At 50.9% G+C, this 24951-nt stretch overlaps 1 protein-coding gene across 2 annotated transcripts in view; it reads right to left on the bottom strand.

The window, feature by feature from the left end:
- Window positions 1–15812: 15812 nt before the first annotated feature.
- The window catches only part of Arid3b (AT-rich interaction domain 3B), a 50298-nt gene continuing 41159 nt past the window's right edge, over window positions 15813–24951 (bottom strand). Inside the window, exons 5-11 of one of the 2 annotated variants that reach the window (XR_001579378.3) lie at window positions 23866–24049; window positions 22159–22463; window positions 21791–22045; window positions 20377–20475; window positions 17747–18085; window positions 16913–16946; window positions 15813–16173 (exon numbers count right to left, since the gene is read on the bottom strand). Coding sequence is in view for 1 of the 2 variants with exons in the window: in XM_016004072.3 (XP_015859558.1) it covers window positions 17895–18085; window positions 20377–20475; window positions 21791–22045; window positions 22159–22463; window positions 23866–24049 (1034 nt within the window). In the remaining variant the exon portion in view is untranslated. Of the gene's footprint in view, window positions 18086–20376; window positions 20476–21790; window positions 22046–22158; window positions 22464–23865; window positions 24050–24951 lie in introns of both variants that reach the window. The other variant, XM_016004072.3, reaches the window with a different exon arrangement.

Here is a 24951-nt window from a genome sequence, read left to right on the forward strand (position 1 = left end):
CAGGAGTTGAGGCCTCTAGAGGAGCTAGAGTCTGCAAGCTCGGCCCCAGGGCAGAGCTCCTGGGGGTGGGGAGCAGGCTCCCGCAGAGGCCATGGGCAGAGCTGGAGGGGGGCAGGCTCCAGCAGAGGCCATGGGCAGAGCTCAGGGTGGGATGGGGCAGGCTCCCACAGAGGCCATGGGCAGAGCTGGAGGGGGGCAGGCTCCAGCAGAGGCCATGGGCAGAGCTCAGGGTGGGGTGGGGCAGGCTCCCGCAGAGGCCATGGCAGAGGTCAGTGGGGTGGGCTGTAGTAGGCTGCCACAATCATCTTCACAGATGGGAGCTGGCCCCAGGTAGTCTGAACACGCTCTCCCAAACACCAGGCTGGGGTAGGGCCTAGGGGTTGGACCTTCCATGTACAGGACACAGCTCTGGTCTCCCTCTGTCCTGGGGATGGAGTCCTCAAGGCCACACTGGGCCCTTGTTTCTAGGAACTGGAGGAGCTGGGCCTAACAACAGCAGAAGTAGAGGTAGGATCCAGGCTGGAGGCAGGGCACAGAGCAGCTTGGAAAGGGCTACAAAGTGAATGGGATCTCCTCAGGGGACCACATATCCTTTCCAGACCCAGAGCCAGGCTGCTCTGTGCTCACAGCTCCTCGGGAGCCCTGGAAGGGCCAGGCAATTCACAGCTTGGCAAGGAGGACCCCACATGAAGCAGGGGGTGCCAGAGGGAGCCTGTAGGGGGAGATGGGAGGACCTGGGCATGCAGAACAGTACTACCCTGGACTGACTTCAGCGACCCCTGGGCAGCACGAAGCATGCATTGTAGTGGGTAGCTGTTCTAGCTGTGACCTTGAAGCACCGCCCCTAGTGAGGTAGCAGGTAACTGTTACACCTGCCTGTGACCTTGAAGTACCTGCTGCTGGGGCGTGGCTGCCTGGGGACCCTTAAGACCTGGGATGCACATATGCGGTACTCTCTCTCTTCTCTCCCTGTGGTTTTGGACACTGAAGACAGACCAGGTGAAAGAACAGCGTGGGACTGTGCCTCAGCCTTCCAGGACCCTGCAATAATTCCTCTGTTCTGGATAGTGAATTTCCCTTCTCTAATAAATTCCTTTGCCCTTTAAGCAGACTCCGTGGATTGCTAGCAATATTTGGCCCATGAATGCATCGGTGGTTATAAAAGGGAAGCCGTGAGTGAAGCACAGAGAGTTTGGGAGGAATGTTCCAGATCTTCAGTTGTGTGTGCAGTGTGGAGGGAGAATAAGCCATTTAACTCTCTCTGCCAGTGCTCACCATCAACCCTGTGTCCAGTGCCAGTGAGGCCTCTTCTCTAGGTGCATCCACAGCTCTAGGAGGATCCCTGTGAGGGTGGACCCCTGTGAGGGTGGACCCCTGTGAGGGTGGATCCCTGTGAGGGTGGATCCCTGTGAGGGTGGACCCCTGTGAGGATGGACCCCTGTGAGGGTGGACCCCTGTGAGGATGGACCCCTGTGAGGGTGGACCCCTGTGAGGGTGGACCCCTGTGAGGGTGGATCCCTGTGAGGGTGGACCCCTGTGAGGGTGGATCCCTGAGTCTTGCCAGTGACTTGGGCTTTGAGGAAGGACCAGATCAAGCAAGAGCTGATTCTGCCTCTCTCTGTTCCAGACCTCCCTGCAGGAGATGGACTGAGAGCAGATGTAGCAATGGGCTGGGATGGAAAGGGTCTAGGACATGATAGAAGGAAGAGGCTCCAGGTTGTAGGTTTCGTGTGAGCTCTGGAGGCCGTGCAGGACCAGATATTCAGCAGCCACCTCCAACTCTGTCTCTGCCAGACCCCCCCCCCCCAGGCTTCCCCAGGCTTCCCCAGGCCTAATCCCTGGTGTGTAGCTGCCCATCTCCTTTCCCTTCCCCACACTGGATCAGTCAAGGCCCCCACCCTCAGGGCTTGGGCCAGGGCGGTATATCAGCTGTCTCTCCTCCCACACACAGCCAGCATAGCCAGCTGGTTCCTCTTCTAGAACAGGGTCTGGTGGACAAGTGAGGACTCCTGTGGGGGACTCCAACACCCTAGAATCTGTAGCAGGTAGGCAGGGGCCTTCTGGAGACATGAGCCTTCAAGAGGGAGGTGAAGTTGGGGAGATGCATGACCTGGATCAGATGTCCCTCCTGATCCCCCTAGCCAGGAGATTCAGGGAAGGTGAGGAGGGGCTATGGCCAGGACTCTGGCTGTTGGGGGGTCTGGGCCTGGGTGGTGGTTGGGAGAAGAGTGTCCTCCAAGCCCAGAAGCCTCGGCTCACTGCAGCACTGAGCACTCAGTGAGTAGGAACCAGACATGCCTTCCCCAAACCCATTTCCTTGTCTGTGAAACGAGGACAATGTCAGCCCCATAGTACAGGGCTGAGGATGCCACAGGTCAGTGCGATCTTCCTGGTCCCCCCAGTTTCTTCCTGGAGCTGGGATCTTGTTAGACTGAGGCCAGGAAGTCCGAGTGACCCACTGCGCCCTCGTGGTCTTTAGTCACAGTCTGTTTATCCTGTGCAGTGCGGAAGGCTTCCTCGGCACCTCTTACCAAACTCAGAAATACGGCGTGGAAGGCCAGCAGCGGCTGCTGATGTGACACCCACTGAGTGGTGACAGTGCCCTACTTGTGCTCAGACAGTTCTACTCTCGCTGAGGTCCCCATCTTTGAGACACTGAGTGGAGGAGGCTCTATGGAACGGGGCTCCTGTCCTTTGTCTTAGCTTCTCTCGGGGACTTTAGAAACGTGGTCTGTGCCCCCAAAGGGATTTAAGTGACTCCAGGTGTCTTAGTTAGGGTCCCTATAGCTTGAAGAGACACCATGACAAGACAACTCTTATTTTGTTTTTTGTTGTTTTTCAAGACAGGGTTTCTCTGGGTAGCTTTGGAGCCTGTCCTAGAACTCACTCTGGAGACCAGGCTGGCCTCAAACTCACAGAGATCCACCTGCTTCTGCCTGCTGAGTGCTGGGATCAAAAGCATGCACCACCACCACCCAGCTGACCAAGGCAACTTTTTTTTTTAAAGATTTATTTATTTATTATGTATATAGTATTCTGCCTGCATGTATGCCTTCATACCAGAAGAGGGCAGCAGATCTCATTACAGATGGTTGTGAGCTACCATGTGATTGCTGGGAATTGAACTCAGAACCTCTGGAAGAGCAGCCAGTGCTCTTAACCACTGAGCCATCTCTCCAGCCCCCAAGACAACTCTTATGAAGGAAAATATTTAATTAGAGCTGGCTTACAGTTCAGAGGTTTAGTCCATTATCATCATGGCAGCATGTAGGCAGACAGGGTACTGGAGCTGAGAATCTTTACATCTTGATCCAAAGGCAACAGGAAGTAAATTCTCTCACTGGGCATGGCTCGAGCATATATGGACCTCAAAGCCCACCTCTATAGTGACATGCTTTTTCCAACTAGGCCACACCTCCTAATAGTGCCACTCCCTTTGCGGGCCATTTTCTTTCAAACCACCACATCAGGCGTTCTGGAACTTAGAACTGTCCTGAGGGAGTAGGGCTGATGCTGTTCTCAACACTAAGGGCTTCAGGGTCTCATTGGAGCCCCTGAGGGGAGTCTCTAGGGACCCACTAAAGGGTGAGAGCAGTGCCTGCCTCCCTGAATAGCCCAAATGCAGATCTGCCCTGTGCCCTGGTCTCTCGCCACAAACTGGAGGGGAAGAAAAGGTTCTAAGAGAATTTCCAGCTGGCCTTTGCTGGTTCTCGGGTCCATCAGCTGCCTCCCCTTTCTGCCCCATGCCTACGTATTTGTGTGTCTCTCGGTCTCTCTTGGTGTCAGCCTCTGCTCATCTGTTCCAGTCCCAGCCCTGGGGGCCAGGAGAGCACCTGAAGACAACGGAGAGCCAGGGGACAAGCCCAGGCACTGTGAAACTGTCCCTGAGCACTCGGGACTGGCACAGCTGTGTTCTGGCAGCTCCAGAGACCCAGGTCAGCCCAGCGCACTTCGAGGGGGTAGGTGGACCTGGTATGGGGAGGAGCAAGGACTCCTGGGGGGAACAAGCTCTATGGCTATGGTGTGATAGGTAGCTATAGTCATGGTCTCTGGTAAAGCCTCGTCCTTGTCCCCTGTCTGACACGGGACTTAAAATGTCTTCATTGATATAACTGCTAAGATTCCTGATGCTTGGGCATATACCCAAGGAATGTTCAATCATACCACAAAGATAGATGCTCAGCTATGTTCATAGCAGCACTATTCATAATAGCCAGAACCTGGAAACAACCTAGATGCCCGTCAACTGAAGAATGGATTAAGAAAATGTGGCACATATACATAATGGAGTACCACTTAGCAGAGAAAAACAATGACAGCATGAAATTTGCAGGCAAATGGATGGAACTAGAAAATATCATCCTGAGTGAGGTAACCCAAACCCAGAAGGACAAACGTGGTATGTACTCACACCTAAGTGGATTCTAGATATAAAGCAAAGAACAATCAGACTGCAACCCACAGAACCAGGGAGGCTACATAGCAGGGGGGACCCTAGGATGACTGTGGCTTATACTAAGTTTTGGTTTTACTCAATCACTGGGCAAGCCTCAGTGAAACATTTCACTATTAGGATAAGAATTTGCACTGTATCAAGCTGATAATAGAAAAAAATAAATATAATAATAATAAAAAAATAAAAATTGCGCAAAGCTACACAGAGAAACCCTGTCTCGAAAAACCAAAAAATAAAATAAAATAAAAATAAAAATCATACTACAAGAAAAAAAAGATTCCTGATCCTTGGTGGACCGGGCCATGTGTGTGCCCCTTTCCTGGTGAAGCCTGTGGCTAGAAGAGCTGGGAACAGACTGACCAGTGGAGGGGTTTGGCGTGCCAAGATCCTCATAGGGCTTCAGGTGTCTGCTGCCCTTCGAGAGCCCCCAGGACCCTGTGCCCTGCTAGGGAAGCCCTTGAGTACTGGCTCTAGATCATTCAGTAAGTCACTATTTACTGATGCCTCAGCCAGCGGCACAATCCCCCTTTCAGGCAGCAAGACTGCTAGAAGAGTAGGTAACTTGCCCCAGGCCACACAGCCCAACAGCTAAGCCCTTGGTCTCCTAGCCTGTCTCAGAAAGGCGTTTGTTCTCATCTGGCTCAGCCACAGGCAAGACCAGTTTGGGATTTGCATCTCCCTCAGTTTATCTGGATGTGCTGGCTAGTTTTATGTCAACATGACACAGAGTCTTGTCATCAGAAAGTAGGGGACCTCAATGGAGGAATGTCTTCATAAGACCGGGGTGCAGGCAGGTGTGTAGAACATTTTCTGTCTGTCTGTCTCTCTTTCTTTTTCTTTTCTTTTTTTATTTTATTTATTTTTTCTTTTTTTCTTTTTTTGAGACAGGGTTTCTCTGTGTAGTTTTGGAGCCTGTCCTGGATCTCGCTCTGTAGACCAGGCTGGCCTCGAACTCACAGAGATCTGCCTGGGACAAGTCAATGGCAAACACTCCTCCATGGCTTCTGCATCAGCTCCTGCCTTCAGGTTCTTGCCCTTTTTGAGTGCCTGTCCTGACTTCTTCCAACCAACGGTGAACAGTGTTGTGGAAGTGGAAGCCAAATAAACCCTTTCCTCCCCAAGTTGCTCTTGGCTATAGTGTTTCATCACAGCAATAGTAACCTTGACTAGGGCAGAAACTGGTACCAGGGTAGTGGGGGAAGGCTGTAACAGACCTGCCTATGTTTTGGGAGGACTGTGGGAGGACTTTGGAATGTGTGGGCTAGAAAAGCCACTGAGTGCTGAGAGCTCCGTGGGATGTTCAGTAGGAGCATGGACAATAGTGTTGGGAGCAGTGCGGATGATGAGACCTGGCTTGTGAAGTTTCAGAGGGAAGCAAAGACGCTATGGGACTGTTTGTGTGAAGAATCTGGGGCGCCTGCTCAGCTGGGGATAAAGACAGACTAACAAGAGACCAGCACCATGGTGAAATCTTTTGTTTACTGAGACAATTGATGGGGGTTAGCTGGAGCTGGGAAATTATCGGTTAAAAAGAGACCAGCAGCCAGAGGTGGTGGCGCACACCTTTAATCCCAGCACTCAGGAGGCAGAGGCAGGTGGATCTCTGAGTTTGAGGCTAGCCTGGTCTACAGAGTGAGTTCCAGGACAGCCAGGACTACACAGGGAAACTCTGTCTCAAAAAACAAACAAACAAACAAAAAAAAAAACCTACAAAAAAACAAACCAAACAAGCAAAAAACATAACAAGAGACCAGCATCAGTTCTGGGAAGTGTCTCCTGAGAGTCCCCACACAGAAGCTGTGTTCCACAGGTGGCCAAGTTTGTACCTCCTGCTGGTACTGGCTAGTGTAAGAGTCACCCAGGTGGTGCTGGTTTTGAAGGCATGAAGGGGTCATGGAGAGCAGCTGAGGCTTGGCACAGGTCAGGAGAGGCCACTGGTGAAGGTGCAGCCTCAATGCCAGTTGAAAGCCTAGAACTGAAGTGGTCATGCAGAGAAGTTGAGGCTTGGCACCACGAAGAGAACCCAGGAGGGGCTATTGGCGAAAGTGCTACCCAGCTGCAGCAGAGACCCCAGCATTGTGGAGATGTCAGAACTATGGGACAGCCACCAAGAACAGCAGCAGTGGCAGAGTGGAGCCAACTTAGGCCTAGAAGACAAGCTGTGTGTGCTGCAGAGGGCAGAGCCGGAGAAGTGACCCAGGCCTCTTGGAGGAGTCCAGAAGATATGAGTAGATCCCAGACATTAGACACAGAGTCATTTACACAGTTGGGGCTTGGTTTTGCTTTGATCTGATTGTTACTGTGCCCTGGTTCTTCCCTCTTGAAGTAAAAATATTTATTTTTGATTTATTAGAGCCCACAATTGAGAGATTGGTTTTTAGTGATATATTTGTTTTTATTTATGTGCATTGGTATTTTACCTGCATATATGTTTGTGTGAGGGTGTTGGATCCCATTGAACTGGAGTTACAGACATCTGTGAGCTGCTATGTGGGTGCTGAGAATTGAACCTGGGTCCTTTGGAAGAATAGCCAGTGCTTTTAACCGCTGACCCCTCTCTCCAGCCCCAAGAAAGATGGAATTTTTTTTTTTGACACAGGGTTTCTTTGTGTAGCTTTGCACTGAAAGATTGAATTTTTAAAGAGAGTTTAGATTTTGGGGGGGGGGCACAGGATTTCTCTATGTAGCCCTGGCTGTCTTGGAACTCACTCAGTAGACTAGCCTGTCCTCAAACTCACAGAGATTCACCTGCCTCTGACTCTCGAGTGCTGGGATTAAAGGTGTGTATCACCACCGCCCTTCCAGATTTTAGCTTTTTAAAAGACACTTTGGATTTTTAAATAGACTGAATTTTAAAGTGTTTGAATTTGTAAAGACTGTGGGACTTGTAAGACTGTGAATATTTTATATCCTCATGTTCATATTAATGTGTGCTCTTGGGGTTGAACCAGAAAGGAAAAACTGTGCCTTAGCAGTGATGAGTTTGTGGTCAGGCCGACAAAGGGCCCGTTATGCTGGCTGGTTTTATGTCACCTTGACCCAGGTACAGTCACCAGAGGGGAGGGGCCTCAACTGTGTCTCCAGAAGATTGGGCTGTAGGCAGGCCTGTAGCATTTTCTTAATTAGTGATTGATGGGGAGGGCCCAGCCCATGGTGGGCGGTGCCATCCCAAGGCTGGTGGTCCTGGGTCTTATAAGAAAGCAGGCAGGCTGGAACGCCAAGAGGAACAAGCCAGTGAGCAGCGTTGGCCTCTGCGTCAGCTCCTGGCTCCAGGTTCCTGCCCTGACTTGCTTTGATGAGGAACTGTAATATGCAAGTGTAACACAAATAAACCTCTGCCTCCCCAATTCGCTTTTGGTCATGGTGTTTCATTACACCCTGAGACACTGGCCATTCTTTTCCTGGACACCCCTCCCCACCCTGCCAATGTGCTCTCCTCCGGATAACCCACTCTCATCTATTAACCGGCATTCCTGGAAGAGTTGGCCATGGTACTGTCTGCATCCTGCTGAGTCTCCTGAGCCTCTGGCCCAGCTTTTAGAATTGCTCCAGGAGCTCCTCTACACAGAGTCTACCTGGATCTGTGGACCCCTTCCTGAATGGCTGGATGCAGTGAGGACAGACATTGGGAATCTGTCAACTGAACTGCTTCACTCCACGGAGAGAGCTGGAATTTGGTGAGAGCAGATTGCTTCTCAGCAAGTGGATTCGATGGGGAGATTTCAGCTTGGCCAAGGGCATCTCATGGAGAAGACATTAGTTATTCCTTTGGGGGTGATCATTAGCAGGAGAGGGGTACCATTCATAGACAAAACATCCCAGGTTCTGGGCCCTTCCAGAGGCCAATGTGGGGCCGGCTGTGTCTGGGCTTCTCCGTATATGTGAGGGGCCCAGAATCAACCCTCTCCTCTTTGCTACTCTTGTCCATGCTGCATACAACTAATTCCCTCCCTCCGAGTCAACTCACCCTCTACCCCTGAGTCTCTCGCTTTTTCACAACCTCAGCCCCTGTTTGTCTGTGACTCCAGTGTGGGGAAGGCCACTTGCTGGTTGAAACTGCCCACCCCTCCCCATCTTGGCCTTCTGGTCTTTGAAGATGGGGACTTACTTTGTAGCCTGGGCTGGTCTCAAATTCCTGGGCTTAAATGATCCTCCTGCACCAGCCCTTGAACTGCTGACACTGCAGACATATGCCACTGTGCCCGGCTCCCCTTGTCCTTCATCTAGCTTAGCCACCGCCTGGGTTTGTACTTCAATGTCCCCAAGCTCAACAACCACACTCTACCCTTTCTATTCTGACCATTGTGTACCAGTTCCTTCTCTCCAGCTCTGATTCTAACCCCCTGCCAAGCCCCTCAGCTCCACTTCCCCTTTCCTTCCAAGGGTGGCCTCTTCCTCACAGAGTGCAACGGGTCTCTTCCAGAGGTGGGATACAGTCTATTTGGGGTCTTTGTGCATGGTAGTCAGGCATCCACGTTTGGCTTCCATTGGCTCTGGGGAAGTCCAACAGAAGAGAAGTGGCCAGCCAGAGACAGCAAGAAAGGCTTCAGGATGCTAGGGCTGCAAGGTGGTCCCCGGATGTGGTGGTATTGTGTTCCCCAAAATATTGTGCACCCTAATAAACTTATCTGGGGTCAGAGAACAGAACAGCCACTAGATACAGAGGCTAGAAAATGGTGGCACTCACACCTTCAATCCTAGCATTCCAGAGGCAGAAATCCCTCTGGATCTCTGTGAGTTTAAGGCCACATTGGAAACAGCCACACATGGTGACACACGCCTTTAATCCCAGGAAGTGAGGGCAGAAAGCAGAAAGGTATATAAGGCATGAAGACCAGGAACTAGAGGCTGGTTAAGCTTTCAGGTTTTCAGGAAGCAGTTCAGCTGAGATCCATTCTGGATGAGGACTCAGAGGCTTCCAGTCTGAGGAAACAGGATCAGCTGAGGAACTGGCGAGGTGAGGTTAGCTGTGGCTTGTTCTGCTTCTCTGATCTTCCAGTGTTCACCCCAATGCCTGGCTCAGGTTTGATCTTATTAATAAGAACATTTTAAGATTCCTGCTACACCTGGATGGGCACAGCAGGGTATAGAGACACCCGTTACAAACCCCCTGAATCCTCTGCCTCCCTCCACTCAGGGCCCTTTCTCTTCTCAAAAGGGCAACCACTTTGGAGTCCAATCCCCCCTCTTTGGCTCCTCGGGCACATTTCTACTCAGGATTTCATGTGTACCATGAGCAGCAAGTGCCTCACAGACTGCAGGCCATGAGCAACGTGCACAGAGGGCTGGGGCTGGGGGTTCTGGACGATCCAGGCCCTGCTCACTGTGTGGCCTACGTGTTCAACCTCCCCCCCCCCCCCCCCCCGACTATTTCTTCATCTGTAAAATGGGTAAAAATGCTTAATCTTACTTCAAATAGGTAGAGGATGGTATTAGTTACCTTTCTATTGCTAGGAAGAGACACCATGGCCAAGACAACTTATTTTATTGGGGCTTATGGTTCCAGAGGGCTGGAGTCCATGCTCATCATAGTGGGGGATGTGGCAGTCAGCAGGCAAGCATGGTGCTGGAGCAGTAGCTGAAGGCTTATATCTGATGTACAAGGAGTTGGAAAAAAGAGAGCTGCCAGGCGGTGGTGGCGCACGCCTTTAATCCCAGCACTTGGGAGGCAGAGGCAGGTGGATCTCTGTGAGTTTGAGGCCAGCCTGGGCTACAGAGTGAGTTCCAGGAAAGGCACAAAGCTACACAGAAAAACCCTGTCTCAAAGAAAAGAAAGAGAAGGAGAGAGAGGGAGAGAGAAGGGGAGAGGGGGAGTGTAGATGTAACCAACCGTCTTATTAAATAAGAAACACAGAACCAATGTAAAAGAGAAAGCCAAGAGGTCAGAGCTCAGAGCTAAAATCTTACCCTTCCCCCCGCAGTGCTCCTAGCTCCCCGAAAGAGACCTATTTTCTGTGTGTATGTCTTTAAATAGTCTTTCTGTTCTGCCTTCTCATTGGTTGTAAACCCAAACACATGACTGCCTTGTCACTGCCTGTAAGTACAGCCCTCTAGGTCTTAAAGGCGTATGTCTCCAATGCTGGCTGTATCCTTGAACACACAGAGATCTATGGGATTAAAGGTGAGCGCCACCACCGCCACGCTCTTTCTATGGCTCTAATAGCTCTGACTCCTGGGCAACTTTATTTATTAACATACAATTAAAATCACATTTCAGTACAAATAGAATACCACCATAAAGGAGAGAGGGGAAGAGGGGGAGAGGGGGAGGGAGGGGGACAGGGAGGGGGAAGGGGGAAGGGGGAGAGGGGGAGGGAGGGGGATAGGGGGAGTGAGTGCTAACTGGGACAGTGTGGGCTTTTGAAAGCTCCAAGCCCACCCCCAGGGTTACACCTCCTCCAACAAGGCCACACCTCCTAATCCTTCCCAAACATTTTTACCAGTTGGGGATTGAGTATTCAAAATACTGAGCTTATGGGGTCATTCTCTTCAAACCACCACAGAAATTAAAGGAGTTAATGTAAAAGCCTGAGAAGAAACCCCAGCTCACACCAGGTTCAATGGCTGCCCATTATTGTTGTTCGAATTTTCGATGGTCTTTTAATAAAAAACCCAGAGCCAGATATTGGGGTGAAAGCTGAAAGATCAGAGAAGCAGAGCAAGCCACAGCCAACCTCATTAAAGGTGTGTGCCACCACTGCCTGGCTCTGTTTCCAGTGTAGCCTTGAACTCACAGAGATCCAGAGGATCTCTGCCTCCCAGTGACAGGATTAAGGGTGTGTGCCATCACTGTCTGGCCTCTATGTCTAATCTAGTGGCTGGCTCTGTCCTTCTCTCTCCAGGCAAGTTTATTAGGGTACACAATACATCACCACACATTTCCATCAGCGCTCATCTCCAGGGCACACACCCAGAATTGAATTTTCACAGCCCTGGGGCAAGTGTACATTCCATTTACTCAGCAACTGGTTTCCAAATCTGTCAGACCATGTCCCCGGCAGCAGGGAGTCCCCATCACTCACACTCGTCAGGGCCTGGTATTGCTGTGCATTCTCAGAGCTGTGCCAGTGGTGTGCACTTTGGTGCTTAGTGAGGTTGGGCTGTATTTGTCTTCTGAGCTACTTTGTCTTTGCAGTGTTGGGGACCGACTGAACCCAGGGGCTTCTGAATGCCAGGCATAAGTTCCACCACTGGACTACATCCCCAGCTCTCTCTTCATCTTCTGAAACACACTTGTCTGTGGCTCCTGCCTCCTTTTTCTTGAGACTCAGTCCCATGCAGCCCAAGGAGTCTCTGACTCCTTATGTAGCCAATGCTGTCCTTGAACTTCGGATAGTCCTGTCTCCACCTCCCAAGTGCTGGGGAGCCTGAGTCTCTATGCCCCATTTTCCTGCTTTTTGGCTTTTGTCTCAGTGATGAAGAAGCAGTCAACAGTCCATCTCACTACTACTCCTTTGCAAGTACCTTCCCCCATTTGTCCTTGCTTGTCTTTGGAAACAGGGTCTCACTATGTAGAATGGCTGGCCTGGAACTTGCTATGTAGACCAGGCCGGCCTCTATTTCATAGATATCTGCCTACTTCCAGAGTATTGGGATTAAAGGTATGTGCCATCGTGTCTGGCTTTATTGTGTTTTTTTTTTTTCCCTGTGTATGAGTATTTTGTGTGCATGTGTGCTACACATGTGCCTGGTGCTCTTGGAGGCCAGAAGAGGGCACTGGATCACCTAGAACTGGAATTGCAGATGGCGTGAGCTACCCTGCAGGGTTTAGGAATCAAATCCAGGTCCTCTGAGACAGCAGAAGGTACTCCCAATAGCTGAGCCATCTCTCCAGCCCTCCTGTTTGTCTTTTGATTTTATGGTTTGAAGAACATTTTTGTGTGTGTGGCAATGGCTGAGATGTTGTTAGGTTTGAAATTTTCTGCCTTTTCTGAAGGCTTCTGTTCCCTCTGGCATCCTGAAACAGAAGGAACTGCAGTGGCCTGGTGTGGTCCTCAGACTCTTCACCTTGAGTGAGAAGGAGCCTCTATTCATCTATCTCCATCTCTGGTGGTTTGAATGAGAATGGCCCCCTGAGGATGATTATGCATTTGCATACTTAGTTCCCAGCTGATGAACTATTTGGATGATGGACTGGGAGGTGTGGTCTTGTGGAGCAGGTGTGTCACTGGGGAGTGGGCCCACACCAGGCTCAGTGTCTGTATGTCTGTCTCTCTCACTCTCTCTGCCTGCTGCCTGTGGATCAGGATGTAAAGCTCTCAGCTACTGCTCCAACACCATGCCTGTCTGCCTCCCAGCGTGATAATGGACCAACACTCTGCAACTGTAGGCAAGACCAGAATTAAATGCTTTCTCTTACAGGTTGTCTGGGTTATTGTGTCTCTTCACAGCAAAAGAATGGCTATGAAGACAGTCTCCAACACCTCTGACCCAGTGCCACTCTTGACCTCTCTGCCCTCCAGCCAGAGGTTAGCTTCTTCTTCATGTGTCACAGAAAGCTCTAGGTGTGACACACATAACTGGTGACCAGTGATTAAAGTGCTGCTCACTTTCCCCCCTTTAAATAGGGTTTCATGTAGCCCAGACAGGCCTGGAACTCCCTAGGTAGCTGTCATGGTTAATCTTGGCTGTCAACTTGACTATATCTGGAACTAACTGAAACCCAAGCAACTGGGCACATCTGTGAGGGATTTTTCTTGTTGGATTGAAGCGGAAAGACCCACCCTAAATCCGGGCTACCTCTCCTGGTGGCAGTGCACAGAAAAGACATGGAAGAAGGAAGCTTTGCTTCTTACCTGCTTGTCCTCACTCTCACGGGCAAGTTCATCTATCCTGTTCCTGAGCCTTTCCTTCACTGGGGCTAGAACTTATTTCCTCAGGATTGCAACATGGACTGAAAACAGACAGCTCTCTAGGGCTTCCCTGAGACTCTAGCACCAGATTGGGACTGCTATAACATTCAGTCTCATGGACTGAACAACTACCAGATCCTTGACCACTGTTCGACTACTCCAGTGGTTCTCAATCTTCTCAATGCTTCAACCATAAAATTATTTTGCTACTTCATAACTGTAATCTTGTTACTGTTATGAATCATAATGTAAATATCTGTTTTCCGATGGTCTTAGGCAACCCCCATGAAAGGGTCTTTTGACCCCAAGGAGGTCTTGACCCATAGGTTGAGAACCATTGAGCTACTCAGATGACAGCCAGTATGCCACTGTAATAACTTCCATATACATACATACATACATACATACATACATACATACATACATACATGTATATTCATTCCACCAGTTTTCTTCCTTTGGAGAACCTAATACAGTAGACAAGGATGACTTTGATCCATCGTTTTTGTTATTGTTGCTGTTCTAATACATGACCTCACCATTATAGCCCCAGCTGGCCTCCTCTTCTTCTTCCTCCTCCGCCTCTTCCTCCTTCTTCATTTTCTTTTCAAGACAAGGTTTCTCTGTAGTTTTGGAGCCTTTCCTGGAACTCGCTTTGTAGACCAAGCTGGCCTCGAACTCACAGAGATCTGCCTGGCTCTGCCTCCCGAGTGCTGGGATCAAAGGCGTGCGCCACCACTGCCCGTCTTGGCCTCTACTTCTTAAATGTTGGGATTAAAGGTGTGCCACTATGGCCAAACTGACCCATCTTATTTAAAAATTAAAAATTGGCTGGATGGTGGTGGCGCACACCTTTAATCCCAGCACTGAAAAGGCAGAGGCAGGTGGATTGGATCTCTGAGCCTGAGGCCAGCCTGGTCTACAGAGTGAGTTCCAGGACAGCCTGGGCTACACAGAGAAACCCTGCTTCCATAAATAAATACATTTTATGTGGTGTCTGTGTGCACATGTGACAGCGCATGTACAAAGGTTAGACAACTTTGTGAGTGGCACTCTCCTGCCAGATCACACTAGGTGTCAGCTGTGGGGCAGGCCCTGGGGTTACAGGCGTGCACCATTACATCAGGCCCTCACTCCTTTTAAAACATTTATGTGGAGGTCTGTAACATGAATTGCTAAGTGGTCTTTAAATAAAAAAAAACCAGTACAAGATATTGAGGTGAAAGCTGAAAGATAAGAGAAGCAGAGCAAGCCATAGCCACCAGCCACCTCTTACCTCACCAGCTCCTCAACCCGAAAGAGCCTCAGCCGATAGGCCTCTAGCTGAAAGGGGTTCCTCAGTTGAAGAAAAGGCTTTAGTTCCTGTTTCCAAAGGTCTCATCTACCTTTCTCACCCTGCCATATTACTTTTTTGGCATTAAAGGCATGCGCCACCACTGCCTGGCTGTTTCTCTCATAGACTGAGTCAATCTCATGTAGGTCCAGGGTGGCTTTGAACTCACAATGATCCAGATGGATCTCTGCCTCCGAGTGCTAGGATTAAAGGTGTGTGCCACCACTGCCTGGCATCTATGTTGAATCTAGCAGTTTGTCCTGTTCTCTGATCTTTAGGCAGATTTTATTAGGGTACACAGTATATCACCACAGAGGTCAGAGGACAGGTTGCAGGGGTGTCTCCCCCTTCCACCGCATGGGTTCCAGAGATCTAACTCATCAGGCTTGGCAGCAAGCACCTTACCTGCTGAGCCACCTTGCTGGTGGTTTTTCTTTTTTCAGGGGACAGGATCTGGCTATGCATCTTACGATAGCTTGAAACCCAAGATCCTTGTGCACAGTGATGGTACACCTCCCTGGCTAATGAGGAGCATGCATCTGCTAATATTCCAGTAGCTCTGAGTGGCAGTGAGAGGGGGATGTGCACAGTGAGCTGCTTGTGGTCCTGGATGGAGGGGGCATTAGCAGCCCATGCAGGCCCCGCCCCCGTACACTTCCTCCTCCCATGCTGTAACACTGCTCAGCCTGGCAGTGAAGACCTACACTCAGCCTGACATCTGGGTCTAGGTCACCCTTCTAGTCCGTGCCCTTGCTGTGGGATGTCCTGTATGCTATAAAAATGTGTTGCTAGGACTGATTTATAAATAAACACTGATTGGCCGGTAGCCAGGCAGGAAGGATAGGTGAGGCTAGCAGAGAGGGGAACTGGGTGAACAGGAAGGCGGAGTGGGAGAGACGCCAGCGCCATCCAGGGAGCAACATGTAAAGGCAACAGGTAAAGCAACAGAACACGTGGCGACATAGATGGACAGAAATGGGCTGAGTCAAGAGTAAGAGCTAGTTAGTGGTAGGTCTGAGCTAATGGCCCAGCAGCTTAATTAATATAAGTTTCTGAGTGATTATTTTATAGGTTCAGGAGGAGCGAGGGACCTAAGACACAGTTCATGAAGTCCCTTTTCACTCTGAAGGATCTTGTCAAGTGTAAGTCAGTGAAAGACACCCAGACCTCATCATGTGAAGAGGTAGAGCTTTATTGAAATATAAACATTCAAGAACATGTAAGACAGAAAATAACCACGACATGTACAGACACGTGCTGTGAGAGGACGTCTTGAGGTATTTATTCACTGCCTAGGCTACCATGTGCTATCACATTTTTTTTTCTGGTTAGAATACACACAAGACACGGAGAGGAGGGCCGCCATCCTGCCACAAGGCCTTCAGGACTACGCCTGCAGGGGAGCTCCATCTGGGCCAGAGCCCTAACGCTGGGCACACATGGGCACCCAGCTCTTGCATTTTCTGGCTAGGAGCCTGTTGCTGGCTTGAGGGCAGTGAGGGGGGCATGGAGAGGGACAAGTGGACAGCTGCCTGGGGAAAGAGAAAGGAGTCGATGGTCAGAAAGACCTGCGCTGTCCCCGTCTCCCCTGGATAAGAAGGGTCTATCCTTCATGACTAAACCCTGAGACACCCTGGCCAAACAGACTTCTCACAGCACCGGACCCCAGGTGTCTTCTGAGGCCCTAAGAGGGTGAGACTCCAGTACAGGAGCTAAGTGTGTGAGTTACTGAGTGTGTGTCCTGGGACAGGGAGAGGAGTCACAAGTCAGCAGTGTGGCGCTTGCCAGGCTGAGGTATATTTGTGTACAAGCTTTTGGTTTCCCTTTCTTGTCCTAGACAGGACTGCTGGGCCATGCTGTGGTCTCCACTGCACAACCTGAGTAGTCCCAGTGGGAGATGCTTTGTGTAACAGAGTAGAGGACACTGGGGTGAGAGTGGAGCCTTTCTCTACACAGTGGCCTGTTCCAGCTATATGCTAAGGGGAGACAGAGCTCTCTTAGCATCCTCTTAGCACCCTGGGGCTCAGTCTCAGGCAGGCCCCAGAGCCATTTGCCTATGCCCCAAGGTGAGGGCTCCTGAGGCAGAGAGATACCCTGCCTTATTGTCAGCTGGGGTAGGGGCAGAAAGAACCAGTGTGGTTTCAGGATCCACCAGCAAGCATGGGCCCCTCCATCCCATCCTCCTGCTGTGGTGATCCCTGAGTCACCCCGCCTGCTCCACCTCCGGCTAGAGCATGGGCAGGTTGGAGGGAGGCTGGCTGCAAACCGCACCTGGCTGGGGTGATCTGCTTTCATTTCTTTGGTGCTACAACAGCAACAATAAAAATTAAAAAATTAAAGTCAGCAAAACACATATAAAAAAGATTACAGAGATGCAAATACTTCTTGAAGACTCAACTATCAACAATTACAAATCTGAGGTATTTCAGTGAGCCTGACATCAGCGTGTCTGGGGCTGGTGGGGCGGAAATGGCCCCAAGAGACGACGGTAGGGGCCAGGGACAAGTGGTGTCTTGGGAGAGCTGGCCAACATGGGCAGGCAGGGAGCTGAGGTTCGGGGATTAAGTGGAGTCTTGTTGGGTGGGTACCAGGGCCCGGGCACCATGAGCTCTTCCTCCTTTTCATGTGCAGAGTCCCTGAACCTGGAGCCTGTCCTCACACTTCTTTTCTTAGAACAAGAAAGGGAGTAGTACTCCAGGGCCCTGAGGACTGAAGTTAAGACCTGGGTTGAGAGACTCATGCCCAAAGAATAAAGCAGTAAGCAAGGAGGACGGGGAAAGCCCATCCCCATCCCATGCTCAGCACAGACTCCTAGAGCCCCAAATGGGATTTAAACACTGGGGGACTGGGCTGATCCTGGGGTGAAGGCAGAAGGCAGCCGAAGGGAAATAAATTAAGGGAAGGAAATGGAAAGCCTCCAGCCCCGTGGCGCCTGAGAGATTGTCGATACATTGCTCTGGGATGGGAGGTGGTTGGGAACGCTAGGGAAGCTGGATGCCCAGATGCCCCACCCAGTTCTCCAGGACAATCCCTGATTGGACAACGCTCTGCCCTGCCTCCCCCCACCCCCCCAAGTCTCTCCTTGTCCCCAGAGTACAGCAGAACCTGAATGGAGCCTGGACAGATGGACACTTCCAAATTCAACATCTGGCCAGATGGTGTCTGATGTGGGCTCCATGAGATGAGGTAAATTCTGTGCATCGATCTCCCTTACTCTCTGCAGGAGATAGGGAGTGGGTGCTGGGTGCTGCTATCAAAGGGACCAGCTGGTGGAGGGCTCTGCACTGGGGGTGCCCCGGGATGAGGTAGGACTTGGTGAACAGTGAGAGCTGTTGCTGCTGCTGCCGCTGCCGCCACCACCGCCGCTGCCACCGCCACCGCCGATGCTCTGAGGAGCAGAGCCTGCAATGAGGTGGACCACTGGTTTCTGGGCAAACAGCACACCTGGGGTGGGAGGAAAAGCAATATGGGCTCAGGAAGAGACTGTGGCTCAGTTCAATTAAACAAGGGATGATCGCTGGCCTGACCCTGTGTGCTCCATTCTCCTACCACACCAGATGTCAGCGGAAGCCCAGACAACTGTCGTCAAAGGCTCACACACTGCTGAAGGTCAGGCATGTAATGAGTCTCTCTGCTGGAATGACATAACTGTCCTGGGCTGATGGAGCTGCTGTAGGACATCTTGAAAGTCTGGAGAGGAGCAGAAGCGCAGCCCAGAAAGGGCTTAGTGGAAAGTGTGGGTCTAGACTGCTCAGAGAGAGAAAGCAGCAAACGGAAGAGATGGCGGTCAGGGAAGCCAAGACATAGCAACAAGAAAGGCTACTCCATTGGGGCTGGGGGAGGTGTGAATGGTTCAGGCAACAGTAGAGTAAAGGAGGTGGGCGGGGCCTTGTATAGCTATAGGAACTCACTTGGATGCCCTGAAGTTTTAAGCAGAAGAAGGACACCAAGACATCTGGAACTCAGGATGCTCTCTGGGAGGTCAGAGGATGAGGATACTCAAGTCCTAGGAGGCCTGCAGAGGAGCTGGCTTAGCAGCAGCAGCAAGCATTAGTGTGAGAAGCAGCATGTAGAAGGGAGCTAATGGAGGATGGTGGCCTGGAGTCTCAGAACCACCCTTACGTTCCTGGACACCCATCCTGACTGAGAAAACCTGGGGCAGACAGGGCCAAGACAGGGGAGTGGTCCGTTGTCCGAGTGTTGGGAGCCCCAACTCCTGACCCTCCCTATTCTGAGGGCAAAGGAGAAAGTTACCCACTTCTTCCTCTCAGGAAGATGACAAGAGGGCATTGAGATCTAGCCAGAACGCCCAGTTCCTGTTCTCTTCAGGACGCAAACCAGGCCCAGATGTCACAAGCCACATCATGAGTAGGCACAGGGCACCAGGACGACACAAGAGACTGGCAAGCCACAGTGGCATGGCTGCTTCTATGAACCCATGTTTCCCTGGGCCAGGGCTATTTCTAGGGAAATACTCTGGTTAGAATGCCAAGGTCTTACTGGTCTGTGAGCGGATGTTCACCAGGCAGCTGGCACACCTCATGCCCTGATGAAAACAGGCAGATGTCACCAGCCTGAGCTTGCACCCAAGCCTGTCCCTAAACAAATGGAATAGGCAGAGATTCGGGGTTGGGGTCTGTTGCCTATGTGAACTCTGTTGAACACCTTTGAAAGATCTGTTAGTTACAGATACAAACCCAACTACCCACCAAAATACTGCAGGCAATTAGGTTAAGGAGATCGAAGTGAAAAATGGCAATGCCCCTAGGGGTCAAGGCTGCTTCTGCAGCACTCAGATTCACTGCTGGGATGTTTTATTTATTTTTGACAGGGTCTCATCCTGTAGTAGTCTGGCCTTGAACTCACGACGTGACTGCCTTAGCCTCCTGAGCGATGGAACTGCAGATATATGCTACTAGAGCTAGCTATGCTGGTGCCCTAGTCCTTGGTTTATTTAAAAAAGACAGGAGATGGGGTTGGAGTGATGGATCAGTAGTTAAGAGCAGCGGCTGCTCTCCTAGAGGACTTGGGTTGGATTCCCAGCATCCACACAGTGCACAGATATACATGCAGACAGATATACATGCAAACAGATGAAACACTCATACATTACAAAATAAAAGACTTTCTAAAAAAAAAGACATGGTGGCACAAGCTTTTAATCCTAGCACTCAGGATGCAGAAGCAGGAGAATCTCCAAGTTTGAGACCAGCCTCTTCTACAGAGCGAGCTCCAGGGACAGCCAGGGCTACACAGAGAAACCCTGTCTCAACTACCCCTGTCTCAACCACCCCCGCCAAAGCACATACCTACCAAAAAAAAAGCCCTTTAATGAGTCTTTTGCAGTCAGGGAAATGAGTCTTGTTCTCTAGAAGATTGTGCATGGTAAGTGGTGACCTAGCTCATAATGTATGCTGAAATGTGTGCATAGGGATGTTGACAAATAAACCCTCATACTAAATTATAGCGTCAACTAACCAGCCACTGACTGGAAGGGTTCCTGTCACTATAGAAGACTGGTCATCCTATCAGTCTATGCACCTACAGTCCAGGATCTCTGTATCTTAGGAATCTTGAGTCAGTGAAAAAGGACACACACACACGCACACGCACACGCGCGCGCACACACACACACACACACACACAGAGCCCAAGGTATCCGAGGGAACCAGACAGAGCAAGCTGGGACTGTGACTGGCAGCCAGCATGGGTCCCCCACAGTTCCAGGGGCCTACCTGTATAGGTGGTGCCATCAATATCCACAGACATATTGATGCTCCCAATACCGCTGGTAGTCAGGTTCAGTGCTGCAGCCGAAGTCTCTGCTCTGTCTTCTGTGAATCAGAGAACAATGGACCTAGTCAAGCTTCCCGCAGTCCTCTGGGGCTGCTTAGTCAAGCTGGTCTGTGGTCTAACACTCGACTACCTTTTATCATAGGACTGACAGCAGAACCAGCCTCACCAACTTCCTACTAAGTTATTCCCCAACTTTCAGAGTGAAGGGACAGCAGGCCAACCCTGAGTTACCTATTATACATCAGCCCCAGAAAACAGCCTTGGGCTCCTCCTGTCCCTGGTACATCTGAACTGTAAGGATCTGAAGAAGGAGCTTTTGCCTCCAGCCCCTAGCCCTCCCAGCCCTGTGGGCAGCTGGCACACAGGGCTTCTGCCTGGCTCACCGACCCCTGCCTTCCTTTTTTTTTTTTGGTTTTTCGAGTCAGGGTTTCTCTGTGTAATTTTGGTGCCTGTCCTGGATCTCACTCTGTAGCCCAGGCTGGCCTCGAACTCACAGAGATCCACCTGGCTCTGCCTGCTGAGTGCTGGGATTAAAGGCGTGGGCCACCACCGCCACCCAGGTTGTGCATGGTAAGTGGTAACCTAGCTCATAATGGATGCTGTCTTCTTCTTCCACAGAGTCAAACATTCTTCCGTATGAGTTGCCTTTTCCACTGGCCTCTAAATGGTTCCCTCTGCCCATCATCCAGGAGGACTGCCTGGGAATCTCAATGGCTCCTTTCACACCTGCCTCCCTTCTCAGCATACAACTACCCATGTTTGCTTTGACAGAGAGCCACGGCAACAATGGCGTAGAAAGGGAGAGCAGGGAGAAGAATGAGGGAAATGGAATGTGTGTTTTAGGAAGAGAAGGTAGAAAACTAGCAAAATGGGGGCGGGGGGAGATGTCACATGTACTGCTAAACTTGTATTGCCTACTTTCTGTTCTTATTCCTGAGGCCATCGGTGGTTCCACTATTTCTCAGCAGCCTACATCTGGTAAGGTGGTGGGACGGATGCAAAGCCTGTACTTTAGATAGAGCAAAGGCTAGGAAGGGTTGGAGGAGAACAACATCTGTCTCCTCCATGAATAGCCACTTTCCTTCTTGTTAGATTCAAGGACTTCACTGCCTGAAGCAACTTCTGACCTAGAAAACATCGGGGTGGTGAGATCTTGGCAGGCATGGAACCTCCAGTGGCACTCTTCTGGGGTTTTCTAGGGCAGTGAAGGCAATGGGAACAATGGTTGGAGAGGATGCTTCCTAAGCCAGGAGGTCAGGATGTGCCTAGAGCCACCCAGCCTCGGGGCCTTGAGTGGAGCTGGGGTGCGGAAGGCATTAGGAAGGAAAGATGGACTTACACATTGATGCTTACCCCTGCCATTGATTCTCATCTTCATGGGGAGCTGCCGCGCCATGCTCAAGAGGTTGCGCTGGAAGGCCTGCTGCACCAGGCGCTGCTCCTCCTCTGACAACCTTGATGCCTTCTTCTCAGGGGGCTCCCCTGATTCTAGACGCTCTCGTAGCTGATCCAGTGTGCCTGTCCGGTTGCCAGCCTGCTGGCCTGCCAAAGTCCCAGGCACAGCCAGGCGATTTGGCACAGGCACTGCAGTCACTGGGACTCCATCACCTGTGAAGGAGACGGAGCTAGACTAATCTGCAATGACTGACCCCTCCGGCTCAATGCCCACCCGGACAAAGGGAAACTGGGCTCGCTTTCCCTCCTCCAAAGGCCCTGCTCACCTTTCCTGAGAGTAGATGCTGGGGATATCCGAGGGCTACTGGCACTGGTACCACTGCTGGAGCCAAGCCCAAGGATGGAGAATCGGATCTTGGGGGGCGATAGAAGGGCAGGGGCCCCAGCAGTGGCAGCACTAGCAGCGGCAGCGGCGGCGGCAGCAGCAGCAGCAGGAGAATAGCCAAAGAGGGAGGAGCTATAGCTGGGCCTCCGACCTTCCCGCCGATTGCCATCAATGGCTGCCTGTAGTTCAGCTGGGGAGCTCAAGGCTTTCTTCTCACACTCATAGGCATAAAGATACTTCATGTACCTGCAGAGGGAGGGGAGACAGTCTACAACACAGTACCAGAGACTGCCTAGTTTAGATGATGTGTCTTTGGAAGCAGCCTTGATCAGGCAAGAGCCAGGGTGTGGGATGTACAGCAGAAACAGAAAGAAAGTCTGGGCTCACTGGACGCATTCCTTCAGGCTTCTCTAGCACTACTTAGGTATACACACTGCTTGAATCTGAAGCATCAGTCACAAAGGGAACCTTTGCTCACATCTTTCCCACTGGCCTCTACACCTTTGGAATCCCCTTAGATGCCTGTGTTTTGCAACGCCTTCTTGGCTTCTTATGATTTAGTCAGGCTGGTCAAACAGCAGCAATTCTTCCCACTGGATGGGACCCAAGAGGGCTGCCCTGCTCTGTGTGTGCCACCTGTCCCAAGGAGCCGTTCTTTCCCCCCGAAACACTGACATTCTAATTACAGCTACTTCTACTAGGATAATCCTCACGGATAAACCTTTCTCTCTACGTTTACTTATTGTGTGTGTATGTGTGTGAATATGTTATGGGCATGAGCACATGCATGCTGTGGGTTGGTATGAGAACCACTTACAGGGGTCCTCTTCTATAATGAGGGCTGGGTCCTAGGGACTGAACACAGGTAGTCGGTGTGGCAGCAAGCATCTACCCGCTGAGCCTTCTTTCTGGCCCCCAAACCTTATCATCTTTCTTCTTCTTCTTTGAGACAGGGTTTCTCTGTATAACCCTAACTGTCCTGGACCTCGCTCTGTGGACCAGACTTGGCCTTGAACTTACAGAGATCTGCCTGCCTCTGCCTCCTGAGTGCTGGGATTAAAGGCGTGCACCACCACCCTTTCAATAAGGCCAGGGCATGATACCTGACAGATATGCCAACTGTTCATTCACAGAGCAACTAGAACGTTCTGGAAGAATACTCTCCGCTTTGGCTTTTGTTCTACGTGGCTACTCTCGGACTTACTGCTCTGTCAACTCTTGTGACTAGTCAGTCGGTGACAAAACAGCTCAGCAGCCGATGAGCTGGGCTGACCTGAGACTGAATGCAGGCTAAGAGGGGCCACTCGGGTGGTTCTAGTCTGCAAAGAGTGGGGCAGAAGCCCAAGTCTGGATTTCAGGCCCACTGGCCCAGTGTGACACTGGCTAAATTGATTAGCCCAGGGCTGTTTTTATAATCCACAAAATGGGAAGCTATCTATTTGCTAGGACTGATTGTGAGGTTTAAATCACACAGAATAATAAAGTATTGGCATACAATAGCCATAGTGAGCACAGCTTTTCAGGTCTGAGGGGCTCATCTCAAAGGCTCCTCACTGTTTCAGGAATTGGACTCCTTTCTTCCCTTTCTCGACTTAGGGCTAAACAGCCTGTTATGCGCTCAGTTTCCTTCTTAGCCCTGGCCACTCACTGGGTCCTCAGAGTGAAGGCAGCACTGGTGATGGACGTGGGCAGGTTCAGGCCTTTGGTGATCTCCCTCCAGATTTTCTTGTTGATGATCTCCACCAGGCCCCCCTTCTCCGTGACCAGTTTATATAGCATGTACAGGTCCAGGATCTGCTTGGCCATTATGGGAATCCGGTTGATAGGAGTGCCTGTGATTGTCCAAGAGAGAGAGGGCTATGTCAGTCAGGCTGAGCAAGAAGGCGTCAAATCTGTACACACCATCAGTGAGCTGGACACAAAGCTCGTGAATCTCAGAAGTGTGATCTGACTCTAATGCCCTGGACAGCAGTTAGACTCAGTGCCAGTTCTCTCCAAAATAAGCAGGACAGGCCCAACTCAGGGGGCTGTGGCCTGAAGCAAATCCCTTAGCCTTTCTGATCTAGATGAATTTAGAGGGTGTTTTGTTTGTTGTTAGAAGCACGATCTCTTCTAAGAGTTTGGCAACTTACTAGAGCCTTTGAAGTCAATTTCTGCTCAGGCCCTGTCGACCATCCACCTGCCTAGATCCCTGCTAGTGCTGAGAGCAGTTGAAAAACATGCTCCTACATGCCTTTTCTCCTGAGACAGGCTGGAGAAACATGTTTCCTTTTCCTCTTATGACTCGCCAAATCTAAGTGGCTACTGGACATAAAGGTCTCCCAGGGAATAGAAGCCACTCAACAATTCTTTCCCCACTCACTAATCACTCTTCCCCCTCCCGGCCTCTGAAAGAGGGAGGGTCAGAGCAGCTTCCGCCCACTGGCCCAGAGGGAAGTGAAAGGGATCCAGGGACTTGATTAGGAAACCTGGCACTAGGCAGGAAGGGCTACTAATGAGCACCGGGGGACAGAAGTAAGGGAGGGGCCCAGGTCCTTTCACAGAAGGCTGGGATGCTCGTCAGGAGGCGTGATGGATGACTGTCATTTGGCAGCCCCGGGATTAATGATCTGGAGGTCAGAGGGGAGAATTCCACAGAGAAGGGTCAGCATCCGGGGCAGTGAATGAGACTTGTTGCCTTTTGATGGCAAACTCCTCTTACTGTACATGGGCTGCTGCTCCTGCCCTACCCCTT

This window comes from Peromyscus maniculatus, chromosome 7, assembly GCF_049852395.1.
Source record: "Peromyscus maniculatus bairdii isolate BWxNUB_F1_BW_parent chromosome 7, HU_Pman_BW_mat_3.1, whole genome shotgun sequence".
NCBI classification, from domain to species: Eukaryota; Metazoa; Chordata; class Mammalia; order Rodentia; family Cricetidae; genus Peromyscus; species Peromyscus maniculatus.